The sequence below is a fragment of the Ictidomys tridecemlineatus genome, chromosome 11, assembly GCF_052094955.1.
Source record: "Ictidomys tridecemlineatus isolate mIctTri1 chromosome 11, mIctTri1.hap1, whole genome shotgun sequence".
Lineage (NCBI taxonomy): Eukaryota > Metazoa > Chordata > Mammalia > Rodentia > Sciuridae > Ictidomys > Ictidomys tridecemlineatus.
In genome coordinates this window covers 116,794,824-116,808,162 of record NC_135487.1, presented here as the reverse complement: position 1 = coordinate 116,808,162, position 13,339 = coordinate 116,794,824, and the positions used below count along the sequence as shown (strand labels likewise).

At 44.3% G+C, this 13,339-nt stretch overlaps 2 protein-coding genes across 6 annotated transcripts in view; one reads left to right on the top strand and one right to left on the bottom strand.

Moving 5' to 3' along the window:
* Positions 1-83: 83 nt before the first annotated feature.
* Dedd (death effector domain containing) lies at positions 84-11,717 on the bottom strand. Of its 4 annotated transcripts, none has more exons than XM_005341835.4 (6): positions 11,577-11,715; positions 9,786-9,818; positions 2,829-3,217; positions 2,539-2,646; positions 2,106-2,252; positions 84-1,272 (listed from the first exon to the last, which is right to left on the bottom strand). In XM_005341835.4, exons 3-6 carry the CDS (start codon positions 3,151-3,153, stop codon positions 896-898), a joined length of 957 nt encoding a protein of 318 aa, XP_005341892.1. In that variant the 5' UTR covers positions 3,154-3,217; positions 9,786-9,818; positions 11,577-11,715; the 3' UTR covers positions 84-895. The 4 variants fall into 4 exon arrangements, with proteins under 4 accessions (XP_005341892.1, XP_005341894.1, XP_005341893.1 ...); XM_005341837.4 differs by lacking the exon at positions 11,577-11,715 and adding an exon at positions 11,417-11,491; XM_005341836.4 differs by lacking the exon at positions 9,786-9,818 and having other exon boundaries at positions 11,577-11,717.
* Ufc1 (ubiquitin-fold modifier conjugating enzyme 1) overlaps positions 11,684-13,339 on the top strand; it is a 14,165-nt gene continuing 12,509 nt past the window's right edge. The window contains exon 1 of one of the 2 annotated variants that reach the window (XM_040287298.2): positions 11,684-11,804. The gene's annotated coding sequence lies outside the window, so the exon portion shown is untranslated. Of the gene's footprint in view, positions 11,805-12,156; positions 12,336-13,339 lie in introns of those variants that run through there. The other variant, XM_005341838.5, reaches the window with a different exon arrangement.

Below are 13,339 nucleotides of genomic sequence, written 5' to 3'. Positions count from 1 at the left end.
GAGGGGGGAGGAAAAAGGAGGAATTCACTTTCTCCTAAGGTGCCCTTTGCCCAAGCCAGAAAAAAACCAAAGGGGAAAAGGGCTGCAGGGTATGTTATTTATTTTCACTTTAACATGGAAGGAAAGTATCACACTCCCCCTTCCCCTTTCCAGGGGGAGTGTATATTAATCAGCAGCCTCTTCTCTATCCACCTTGTGTATGAGTGTGTTCACACACATCACAATTGAGAGGGGTGATCAGGCTGACCCAGTCCTTATCTGTTACTCCCTTAAAGAGGATTTGACAAAGGGGGAAAAAGGAAGGACCACACCAGGCAGCAGTTTCAAGCCATGGAATGGAGAAAAGGCAGAGAGGAGCAGCACCAGAGGCCAGGAGAGAGTGGAAAGGGCCACAGTTTCTTCTTTTTTAAAAAAAAATTCTATAATTTGGAAGAGGGTGGTGATTAAGTTCCAAAATACACTTCAGAGTCCCACCTTCCACATAGCTCCCTTACTCGCAGCCCTTTGGTTTTTCAGACAAAATTTAAGAGCCCTCATAAAGCCAGAAGTATTGATAACCCCTCAGTGCACCCAAAATCAGTGTTCACTTCAGTCCCTTACAAAGACTGTTCTATAGGCTTCGCTTCTCCCTATACATTTGTCTTACGGCTCAGTGGTAAGGTGGCTGTAGAGACACACATTAGGGGTTAAGTGAAAACAGGAAACAAAGGGGAAGCCCAGGCACATGGGTGCAGGGAGGGATGGGGAACACCACTTCCATTTTCCTTTGTCTTAAAAAAAAAAAAAGGCAGGGGTGTGATTGGTTGGAAGGGTAGAGAACAAACCCCAGAACAGTATGTAAGCTCCAGAGGTGGGTAGTGGGAACAGTCCCCAAAGAAGTAAGAAGGGGAAAAGGTCAGGGTAATGCTTGCAGCATCAAGTTCCTCAGGAGTTTCTGTCGTCCCAGCTCATAGTCCTCCTCGTCCACATTCACCAGCAGCTTGATGGCTTCGTGGCCCACAGCTTGCTTGAGGGAGTCTGTGATGAAGACACCTTTAAGTGCCTCTAGTAATGAGCCATTGATGTAGTCACGCCAGAATGCATCGAGGTAGGTGAGCTCAGAGAACTTGATGTCACAGATGATGGAGCCCAGGTCCCGGGATTTGAGGATGGTGTTGGCCTGGTTAAAACGTTCAAACTGGCGCTCAAGTGGGTCCTGCTTGTTAGAGAAGACATTGCCCTGCAGAGCAGTCTCATGCTGGCAGTATTCAGCCCGAACCCGCAGTCTGATGTCTGTGGGAAAGAAAATACAGAGCAGAAGAGGTTATAAGTGAGTTGGGAGTTTACAACTTAAGTTTGAAAAGATGAATGGGGCAAAGTAGGGCAGGTCACCTGATAGCTTCTCTATTTTTCCCAAGACAATTTCTTTTCTATGCATCTCTGAAATTCTTGTGTGATTTTACAGGCTCCCTTAAATGGGATATGCCCAGGTCACCATCATCTCCCATCACTCACAAACAGCACCATACTTATGAGATACTTTTCTAATTAGCATAAAGGTTCATTTTAATTATCTTGATTGGTTCATCCTACAATAAGGATGTCATATCAGCATCTCTTTGATCTACTGTTAAATAAAAAGTTAAAATGTACCCTGCTGGGCTGGGGATATAGCTCAGTTGGTAAAGTGCTTGCCATACACAAGGCCCTGGGTTCAATCCTCAGCACTAAAAGAAAAAATATATATATATATATATTTTTTTTAATTTATATATTATATATATATAAATATATTTTTTTAATTTATATATCTCCACAAAAATAGAGTTCTTCCACAGACTAAATCACTCAGTCTCACTTTGTGCCAACAATCAAAGTGAACCTTGCAGCTAGCATGGTGGCACACACCTGTAATCCCAGTGACTGAGGACTGCAAATTCAAATGCCATCCTGGGCAACACAGTGAGACCCTATCTCAAAAAAATAAAAGAGTGGGGCATGTAGTGCACTGGTAGAATACCCTGGGTTCAATCCCTAGTACCAGGGGAAGAAAATGTAAGCCTTGCATTAATAACACTATTTTCCCTCAAGTCTATTCTGCCTCTGGAACCCTTAAACTTCCTTACCACATGTCTGCTTTTCCTTGGGATCAGGTGTCACTGACTTCCGGCGTTTTCGCTGACTCCCAAGTGTGGCTCTCCCTCGGGCTGGCCGCTTGCTACACATCTGAGAACCCGAAGTTGGGCAGCACACCACAGGATAGTGGGGAGGCACTGACAAGAATGTAAAAGAGAAGAAAAAATAAATTAAAGGCAGAAATTGACTCTTGGAATGCAGAAGGAATCATGTAGACTTATCAGCATTAATAATGTGACCTGAAAGGAGGATACATGAAAGCAACACAAGACCAAGGTGAAACATTAACAGCTCACCTGAATTTTCATAGGACTAGATGTGGAGGGACAGCATCCTTTCATTTAAGCTGGCAAAGCCAGGAATGTGAAGGGATCAGTGTCCTCTTGCTTGATTATGGAATCAGGAGGAGTAATATCTTCTCACCTGTTTTAGGGGGCTGGGGAGGCCTCGGTTCTGGATCACTGAGGGCTCTGGGGGTCACATATCGAATTGATGTCTCCTCCAGATACTTGTCTACAAGATCAGGGCACACTGTAGGGAAAGAAGAAAACATTCAGGAAAAAGTACACCCTTCCCTTCTCCCAATGGGCCTCAAAACTGATTCTAGGAACTCCCCAGGGTCAAAGTCCCCCTCTTTGACTCTTATGCTGTTCACTCCTGGTTTTCTACAACTCTTCCTGATTCCACTGCCCTCACCCCCAATAAACCCTTACCAGCCCGTCTCTTCTTGAGGGTGACATAGGGAAGCAGGTCATGGCGAGTGATGATGCGCAGCAGCTGCAGCACCTGGCGGAAGTTACTCTCATCGCAGCGTCCCTGGCGCTCCAGTGCCAATAAGAAATCACGTCCATTTCGAATGAGTCCACGTTCATGGTCATCAATGACATCAACAAAGAGGAAGGAAAGCACGCGCACATCTCTGTGTGTCAGGTGGGTGCCCACGATGTCAAACATGCGGTGTAGACTATATAGCCCATGCTCCTGCTCACCATGTTCTTCTGGCCACACCTGGCTTGCCCGCCTCTTTAGGCCCGCCATGATGGGGGCTCAGGAACACAGTGCTTTCCAGAATCCCTGTTCAACAGCTGCTATTCCCAGTATACTGTAAGGATAGAGCAAGAACCTGTGAGCCATTCAGTGGGAGGAACTAGTTTTTTCATCCCTATATTCCCAGTGCCTAACATGATTTCTGGCACAGTATACTGCTTAATACATGTTTATTAACTATTTTAAAAGTGTTTATTAAAAATAAACAGTAGGTGGGTATGGTGGTGCACGCCTGTGATCCCAGCTATTCAAGAGACTGAGGCAGGAAGATCACAAATTCTAGGCCATTCTGTGCAACTTGTCAAGACTCTGCCTCAAAAGAAAAAAGTCTGGTGATGAAGTTCAGGGGCAGAGCACTCCTGGGTTCAATCCTAGTCCAAAAATAAAGAATAAGTAAACCCTAGAGCTCTCCATACTCAACAGATGATGCTGAGTCCAGATCATTTTTTATATAATTTTTAAACATTTATTTTTTAGTTATAGGTGGACACAATATCTTTTATTTTTAAATAGTGCTGAGGATCAAACCCAGTGCCTCACACATGCACAGGAGAGCACTCTACCTCTGAGCCACCACCCCAGCCCGAGTCCAGATCTTACTGGAGAAACAGTCTCTTACCCTGAGAATGTCTATGCAATTTTAATAGTACATATTCAGCAAAAGTTACTATTACATATTACCCTGAATGTACCTCTTGCCCCCAAACTCTGCTTTCCCCTCTCCTCAAACAGTTCACTTCTTGAACACAGGCAAAATCTATTAAGTAGAGAATTAATTCTTAATTCTAATACAGAAACTGCATCAGATGAATAGGTAAACTGAAAATGTTTAGTATTAACTAGTTTAAATTATGACCATATTGTTTCATTAACAAGCTGTGGAGGGCTGGGGATGTGGCTCAAGTGGTAGTGTGCTCGCCTGGCATGCGTGCGGCCCGGGTTCGATCCTCAGTACCACATAACAAAAAAAAAAATGTTGTGTCCACCGAAAACTAAAAAACAAATATTAAAATTCTCTCTTTTTTTTAAAAAAAAAAACAAGCTGTGGAGCTAGGTGACAAGTCACTTATCACAAAGTCTCAGTGCCTTCATCCTTAAAACAAGGATAAAAAAAAAAAAAACCCTCCTCAGAGTTGTTACCAATCCAATGAGAAAATAAATGTAAAATCACTCTGTAAACTTTATATTCCCATAATCTTCACATCATTTGAATATACCCTTCTTTTTTTGCTACCAACAATTTAACGCAGGGGTGCTTTACCACTGAGCCACATCCCCAGCTTTTTTTTTTTTTTTTTTGCTTTTTGCAGGGGGACAGGGTCTCACTAAATTGCTTAGGGACTCACTAAGTTGCTGAGACTGGCCTCAAACTTGTGATCCTCCTGCCTCGGCCTCCTGAGTTGCTGGTATTACAGGTGTGTGCCACCACACCCAGCCTAGATATACCAACTTTTAACTTCTCATGGATGTCATTTACAAACCACATCCACTGACCAAACACAGCCCTATGTTCATTACATAATCTGGCATTTGATTCACAAAGTTCATCAGTCATCCTGGTTGATGTCAATGACCCAGTCATTAACCAATCTTCCAGTCTAACAACTTTCACCTGCACTCCAGTCACTTCATACTTACTGCATGGCCAGAAGGTACCACCCAATACTATTCCACCCCTCTGACCACAAGCTCCAATCACCTAATCAGTTTCAATTTTAAATTCCTACTGAGACTACTTCCAATTTTTTTTTTTCTTTTGGTCCCAGGGATTGAACTTAGGGGCACTTAATCACTGAAGCACATCCCCAGTCCTTTTTATTTATTTTGAGAGGGCCTTGCTAAGTTGCTGAGGCTGGCCTTGAATTTATGATCCTCCTGCCTCAGCCTCCCAAGTCACTGGGATTACAAGCATGCACCACCTCATCCAGCTACTTCTAAATATTTCTTAAATCTCCTCTACCTTGTCATTTCTACCACCACTGCCATATTTCAGATTCCAATGGTCTCTCGCCTGGATCACTGCCTCTTTTTTTTTTTTTTTTGGTGGTGCTGGGGATCAAACCCAGGGCATTGTATATGTGAGGCAAGCACTCTACCAACTGAGCTATATCACCATCACACCACACTCCAGCCTAATTACTGCCTCTTTTAAAAAGTTCTCCCTACCACCAATCTTTTTTCTTTCTTTTTTCAATGGTGGGGATCAAACACAGAGCCTTGTGCATGTTAGGCAAGTGCTCTACCACTCAGCCACACTTCTAGACCCCCAGACATCAAATTTAACCCAGCTAAATTCATCTAATTGAGTTAGCTATCTAAAATGCACAACTGACTACATCATTTTCCTACTTAAGACTCATCTACAGCCTTCTCCTTACCTATAGGAAACCTCCAAATTCCTTTTACCAGTATACCAAGCCACCCAAGATCAGGCTGACTTTTCTAACTTCATTTCCCACCACATTCCATTCCTCCTAGCCCACGTCCTGGGGATCAAACCCAGGGCCTCCAGCATGCTAGACAAGTGAGCCACACTCCCAGCATTTATTTTTTTTCCCCCAAGGCTGGCCTTGAACTTGTGATCCTCCTGCTTCAGTCTCCTGGGTAGCTGAGATTACAGGCATACACCACCACAAAAACCCCCTTTTTAAATTTTTTATTTTGAGGCAGGGTCTCACTAAATTGCTGAGGCTGGTCTCAAACTCATGAACCTCCTGCCTCAGCCTCCCAAGTTACTGAGATTACAGGTGTGCACCACTGCATCCAGATCCACTTTTTATTCTTTATCAGTTTTTTTTCCAACATTATACATTTATGTGTTTATAGTTCACATACACTATGTAATTCATTTGTCTACACCTTTCTTCGGGTTATTCCCATTGCCTAAATGCCCCTCACCCTTTATTCCACATGGCTAACTCCTACTCCTACTGTAAAAGTCAGCTCAGATGCTACTTTCAAAATGCAACCTCTACACCCCCAAGCTGGGTTAAGTAGTCCTCTACTGTGCTCTTTTGGAACACTATGCATATTTCTTTTATATTTATTATCTCTTTAGATCCTGAGCAATTCATGGAGAGGGACTAAGTAAAATTCACCTTTATTTCTTTAGTGCCTCACAAAGGACAAAGCGTGGCATTTGTTGGAGCAACCTGTTGTTGAACTGAATTGAATCTAATCTCTAAGAGATCACCACAAGCAATAACATTAAGAAACAAACTCACAAAAGTCCAAGAGTGAGAGAACCCCATTAAAAATAGACATGCATAACTCAGTTACCATGCAGACAGAACTGGCAGGCGGAGCTGCCTCTAGGCTAGAGAACTACCCACATCACACCACACCCCCTTCTCAACAATAAGATAGGCGGTTCTGTCCATTGTATACACCAAGAAACTGAGGCTAAACTACAAAAGAGAATGAGGGCCTGAGAGTATAATTCAGCAGCAGAGTACCTGCTCAGTATGAGGGGCTAGTCATGGTGGTACATATTTGTAGCCCAAGCAATTTAGGAGACTAAAGCAGGAGTATCGCAAGTTCAAAATCAGCCTTGTAATTTGCCAAGACCCTGTCTCAAAGTAAAATATAAAAAGGGCTGGGGATGTAGCTCAATAGTTAAGCGGCCCTGGGTTTGATCCCCAAAACCAAAAAAGAAAGAATAAAATGATAAGCTACTTCATAAGAACCAAGTCAATGAGGACTCAAAAAGTAGAAGAGCTAGTAGGAAGGACCTGGTCCCTCTCCTTCAATAAATCAAAGATGGAAGCACAGAGAGCTTTATCCCCTTAAGAAAAGGGGAGGCCCATCCTGGAATCAACCCCAGACCATGGGTTCTGGTATGTGGAAAGATATATAACCCATACATAGATTGGAAAGCCCAGATGTTTCACCCAAAACATGGAAAAATAACTATTCAACAAAAGACTGATTTCCCTCATTTCTTCCTCTCGTTTCACCTGCTGCTGTCACTGGGTACAAATGGAAGTGCTGTAGAAAAATAACTTCTTACTCATAGCAGGCAACAGGAGAAAACTGAGCCTCCTAAGAGCCCGTGCAACTTCTGCAAGTTCCCTATCCCACCTGTTCCTTTGGGCCAGCTGTTGATTATGAGGATTGCAAAGAAAGCAGATGGGCAGGTTTCACATTCAACCAATCAGAAAAATAGGTTGCTCCAGTGTTCCCTAATTCAAAGTATCCTTAAACCCCAGGAAATGAAGAAATAGTGTCCTCACATATTTTGCCACTAGAAAACAGAGCAAAATATGACCACACATCAACAGATACAACTCTACAATAGGCCTTAATCCCCTGAGAGTTAAATCTACATCTGGGGGGGGAAGAGGGACAGCCACCTTTAAGTGCTAGATCCTAGGCTGAATCAGTCAAGGTACCAGGAATCATCAGAACTTCTAGGTCAGTGGTTCTCAACCTGGGGCAAATTTGCACCCCCGGGGGACATTTGGTAATGTCTGGAGACAATTCTAATTGTCATGTGTAAGGAACCAGCATGTAATCAGGCCAGGGATGCTGCTAAATATCCCATAATGCACAACACAGTCCCCCACAACAAAGAATTATCTGGCTCAAAATGTCCATATCTATCTTTTCCAGGTGGAACATGATGAATGGTCAAAAAAATGCACATGACTTTCCACACAAGACCTAGAGAAGGAAGCTGTTAAGTCCCTCCAACCCAAACCTATCAAACAATATTCCAGAATAAAAGAAAGACCAGTCAAGCATAGGCTCATTTAACTCATAAATCCTACTAACACAAAGGAGTTCCATCCCACCCCAGCTCCTCTTTACTGCTGTTGTCATTCAGGTGAACTGCAGGGTAATGCTCTACTCCCTACTGCCCCATCCCAGAGGTCTACTCTGATCTAGTTCAATCTGGAGTTCTATGAGAATAAGAGAAATACAGCTGGGCACGGTGGCACACACCTGTAATCCCAAGGCAGGAAGATTCTAACTTCCATACCAGCCTTAGCAACACAGTGAGACCCTATCTCAAAATAAAAAATCAAATTTGGCTGGGGATAAAACTCAGTGGTAAAGTATCCCTGGATTCAACTCCCAATACCAAATCGAGAAAAGATGGGGGGGGCAAGGTGGAGGCTGGAATATCCTCTTCAAGACAGACACAAAGGATCCTGCTCTTTAGTCTCAGGGTCATTTTAAAGTCCTAAAACTAGACCCATAGTAGTCCCTTCTGGTTAAGTTGCTGATCAGACTTATACTGCTTATTCAATGAAGCAAAACTTAGCAGAAGTGAAAGTTTCCCAAGGCCATGTCCTTGGGAGAAATGTCAGGAGGCTGGCATGCAGGCTAGTAGACATCCCTCCCCACCTAATTATCATCTGGGATTTTGAGTTAACTCACTCAGCAATTCAGAAGGGGGCTATAGGAATCTATCCAGCTTCAGGATTAAAAGAATGTGACCAACTTCCTCTTAAACCAAAATATACTCAGCTTTCTGTGGCAGTAAAGCAAGGGAACTCAACTTAAAACATACAGATCCTAGATGAACGGTATCAGAGTAGTGAGAATTTTCTGGTCCCCTCCAGAGAATCATAAAGAACTTCAGTCTTGGTATCTGAAACACTGCCAGATGGATCCCACTGGCTGGGATACTAATACATGAGTCCCCCCCACTACAGCTTCCCAAGAATAATAATTTTTTTTAGCCATATATGTTATTAACCAAGAATAATTTTTTATTCTGATAAATTGTTGTACTTCCCAGAGTTCTAGTGTGTACGTTTTTCTTTAGGAAGGTCCAAGTTAGTCAAGGGTCAACTGAGAGTATATGTATCTACAGGATTCCCCTCCTAACTGGTCATATTCTGTTGGGTTTCCATGTCCAAGCAATCCAGTCTCATCCCGTTTAGGGATGATATCTGTTCCTTTTGAGGTACTCTGACTTCTCAGAAGTCCTGAGAGGAAGAACATGTAGAAGAAATAAAACAGTAATGTCTTAAAAATGAAAATGGCAGTCTAGTTTCTTCTCAACAGAGATGATAGATGTAATTTCACAGATATCTGACTTTCAAAAACCCTTAGAGGAAAGTCATGTAGAAGAACTAAAAAGTGAATGATACCTTGAAGCTTGGAGTGAAATCTACATGGAAAATCTTAAAGACAGCAAAGAGTACATAGCTTTCTTTCTGGTGGGATTAGGAAAATGTAACCAAATATCTGGAAGTCAGGTTACATAGTATGTTTTTAAAAGAAGATTCCAGGAACTCTGAACAGCTAGGAGAGAGAGTAAGTTTACTAAGCAAGGAAGGTGCCTCAGGAACGCTCAAAGGGCAAAACAGTAGACAAAGTACTAGACCACAGCTTTCCATATGTTAAAAAAGTATTTTCCCAGAGCTGACCAAAAAGACTAGATAATAAACCAAAACTGGGGGCTTGTCCCAAGACACCTAATTTCCCCTCTCTTTTTCCCTCCTAAACTCCATCCAGTTAGCTGAAGAGATAGTGACTGGAACAGATTTTAATGTACTGTTGGGTGAGTGAAAACTCATTTTCCCTGGCATCTTCCCCACAACTGGGATCAACCCCAATACAATTCTATGGCATTTCCATTGTTTGAGAACAATAAAAAGTTCTAGACTTACCTCTGCAAGAAACTTAATTTCCGAAGTCTCTTCCTAGCACAAGTTTCAAAGCCAGCAGAAAAACAAAAACAAATAAGGGGGGGAGTCAAATTTCAAGCTTTATTTTGAAATCTTGAAGGCCAATAGAGTTAGTCAATCTCAGTCTCAAAAACTCACAGAGAAGCCTAAAGCTATTTCAATCAAATTGATCCACTCCTAGATAAAGAAGAGAACTAACCCATAACAAAATCCCCAGGGCTCCCTCTCTCCTAGTCAATTCACAAAACAAACAACAACTTCAAGAATTCCTAGTCCCAATGGCTCATGGCAAATACAAATTCAGCAACTTCTGGGAAAACCCATTATTACGCTCTGATAACCTCCTCAATACCTTATTCCACCTATTTTGTTACCATATTAATGTTAATGTTGACTTTCATCTTTAGAGAATTGTGAGGAGAAAGTGGTTACAGCCCCCCCCAAAAAAAGGCACTTTCTTCCCATCACTTAACAGTCCAGAACTATCCTCCAAATTCTATTTTCCCCGTTGCACACAAATACAAAATATCCACTGAGGCAGCATCCACTCACACATATACTTTTCAGCAGAGATATTGTTTTGTTTTGAAGTATGCCTACTGACTCCCTCCCTTCTAGCACTTAAACACCAAAAAAAAGGGTCTGGAAACTAAAGGGCTCCTTTAATTGGCCTGTCTAGATGCCAGCCGTCTTAGTTCTGTCTTCCTCCTCAGACTTTCAGAGCCTTCACCTTAGCATGCAGGGCTCCAATACAGCCATATCTATTTCCCCATTCTTGTATTGCTAATTGTTAAAAACTAGAAAAGTCCTTCACTCCTCTACACTCACTAGCAGTTTCCCCATTTTTCCTTATTTTTGTAACTAGGAAAAACAAGGGAGCAATAAGGTAGGAACACTTTGGGAAAGCAAACCAGTTGAACCCTCATTCAATCCCAGTTTTCAAAACCCACATGACCATTCCCTTTTGCCCTTCCCACCCCATTAAAAGCTAAGGGCCTGCCTGGCAATTGGAATTGGCTGCAACTGATGCTGCTTAACTATGCACTCTTCCTATCCACAGGGGAAAGGGAAACCCCAACCTCTATCACCCGAGCAGCTCCCCTGTCCTATCTCTCATCCCAATCCCTTTCTTCCCAAACTTTCCTCCTACTCTCTCACTTTTTTCTTTACCTCGGCACACCCGACACTCTGTCCATTCCTTAAACCTTCGTTTTCTCCTTTTTTCACCCAAATTCTCCCCTAGGCCCTTCCCCCTCTCACTTCCAATTTAACACTTTCAAAACCTCCCTCCACAAAGCCTCAAAAGTCCAATTCTCACCTCCCACCTCCTCTCAACAGCCCTCACAAAAGTCCAGTCCTCCCTCCAACCACATGCCACAAGCCCCCTTCCCCTTAAAACCCTCAGCCTCTCCCTCCAGCTCCTATACCCCTTTCTATCAGGCCAGATCGCGGCTCCACTCCCCACCTCGGCCTCTCTAATACCCCTGGCCTGGCCCAGTCCGGGCCCTTGTTTACGCCCCGCCCCATGTTCCCACTCCTGCGCCCCGACCCCTGCCCTCTCCTACAGTTGCCATCTCCCCTGCACGCCCCCCTCGGCTGCTCCCCTCCCCCACCTGGTAGCGTCCCGTCACCTCCCTCTCTGGAGGTTCTCAAGCTGGACGTCGCCACCGCCTCCCCCTCCACTTTCCTTCCCCAAACCCTTAGCGGCCCCGCCCGGCCCCGCCCCGTCCCGCTCGACTCCCCCTCCCCACTCCGGCCGCCCCTCCGCCTCACTCTCGGCTCAGGTTCGGCGCCGCCATGTTGGATCCATCCGCGCCGCTCTCCCGGGCCTGTCTCACGGCGCCGCATCCGGGCTTCAGCCACCGCCGCCGCCGCCGCGGGCGTGGGGGAGGGGAGAGACGGGCGGGGGTGGTTGCATCCTGAACAGCGCCTCCCGGAACCTGGCCGGTTAGTGGCGGCTTCGAAACCATAGTGAGGCATGAGCCAGAGCAGCCATACTAGGTAAGGGCAGCCTGGCAGAGGCATTAAGCGGGAAGTAGATAGCTTCACGTTCGGAGGAGAGAATAGACACTGGCAGCCATCTTACTTTGGGGCAAGCTGGCAACGCAGGTTTTTCTTGACGACGGCTTTGGGGCGGTAGTAAAGGGAGGGGAACTGTAGCATTCTTGAGTATGGAAACATTGGTGGCGCCCGAGCTGGCTGGTGTGGACTTCGAGACCCACTGAAAGACTGGGACTGGCAGCCATGACACATAAGGGCGGAATAGCACGGGGGTTGGATTGCCTCGTGAACTCGGGTGAAGGGTCAAGATCTGGATTTGACCTTTGCTCTGAGCTTCCTGGTCACCCGGACGTTCTGTAAACCCGGACTGTAGCAGAAAGCGCAGCCCAGACGCGCTCTCGGAATTCATTCTTTCATCATTTGCCTTTTGAACACCCGCTTCCTGTAAGGAAGTGTCGCCTGAGCCGAATGGTGAAGGACTGTTGGGAATTGATTGGGGCAGGCGGGCAGCGTCGGGGGGAGGTGGCGCAGGTACGTTCTGCAGCTGCCCACAGCCTGCTAGGGCTAAAGGAAGAAGCGCTAAGGGCTTGAGGATATATAGCTCAGTTGGTTGTGTGCTTACCTCGCATGCACGAGGCCCTGGGTTCAATTCTCAGCACCACCACCACCAAAAAAAAAAAAAAAAAAAGCAGTAAGGAAGGGGAGGGACTAGATTACACAAGGCCTTATAAGTTGATTTTGCCCTAAGGGCGATGAAGAGCCTTTGAAGGGTCTTTGCGGAGGGGGGGACCGGTTATATTTGGATTTTAGAGAGATCACTGTTTGCCTGTGCGGGAATGGTGAGTCGAGTCTGCAGTCCCAGCTACTCGAAGGAGGATCCCTTGAGTCCAGGAGTTGAAAGTCATCTGAGTTTTTAAAAAGTGGTGTAGGGGGTGCTAGTGTGTAGGTGCTTAGCATATGTGAGGCTTTGGGTTCAATCCTCAGCGTCAAAATCAAAAACAAAACAGGCTTGCAATGCGAATGATGGGGTGTAGGAGAAAAGTTACAGGTGAGGAGAATAATAGTACTGTGTCCTAAAAAGAAAAAAAGAGTGTAGTGTGGATATATATATTATATATTACATATTATGATGTATATTATATACATTATAATTTATATATTATATATATTGGATTGGAGAATATAAATGTTATGACTTGAACAACTGGATAATAATGATTCCATTTGCCTTTTAGTTTGTAGTGCTAGAATGACCTTTACGTGCTTGTGGGATATCCATTAGACCCAAAAGGTTTGAGATGTGTTTGTGTACATATAGATAGCTGTTTGAGCCATGGGAGTGGATAAGATAACCTAGTGGGAAGAATACATGCAATTGAGGAATGTGTTGAGGGAAGAAAGCTGAAGAGAAGGGGCAAAAACAGGAAAAGAAGAAAACCGGCAGAGTGTCTAGCAATCTTGTCCGTGTGTTAAAAGTAACAGAAAAATAATAGTAATAATAAAGCAACAGAAGCAGGAGAGGGTGGTGTGCACCT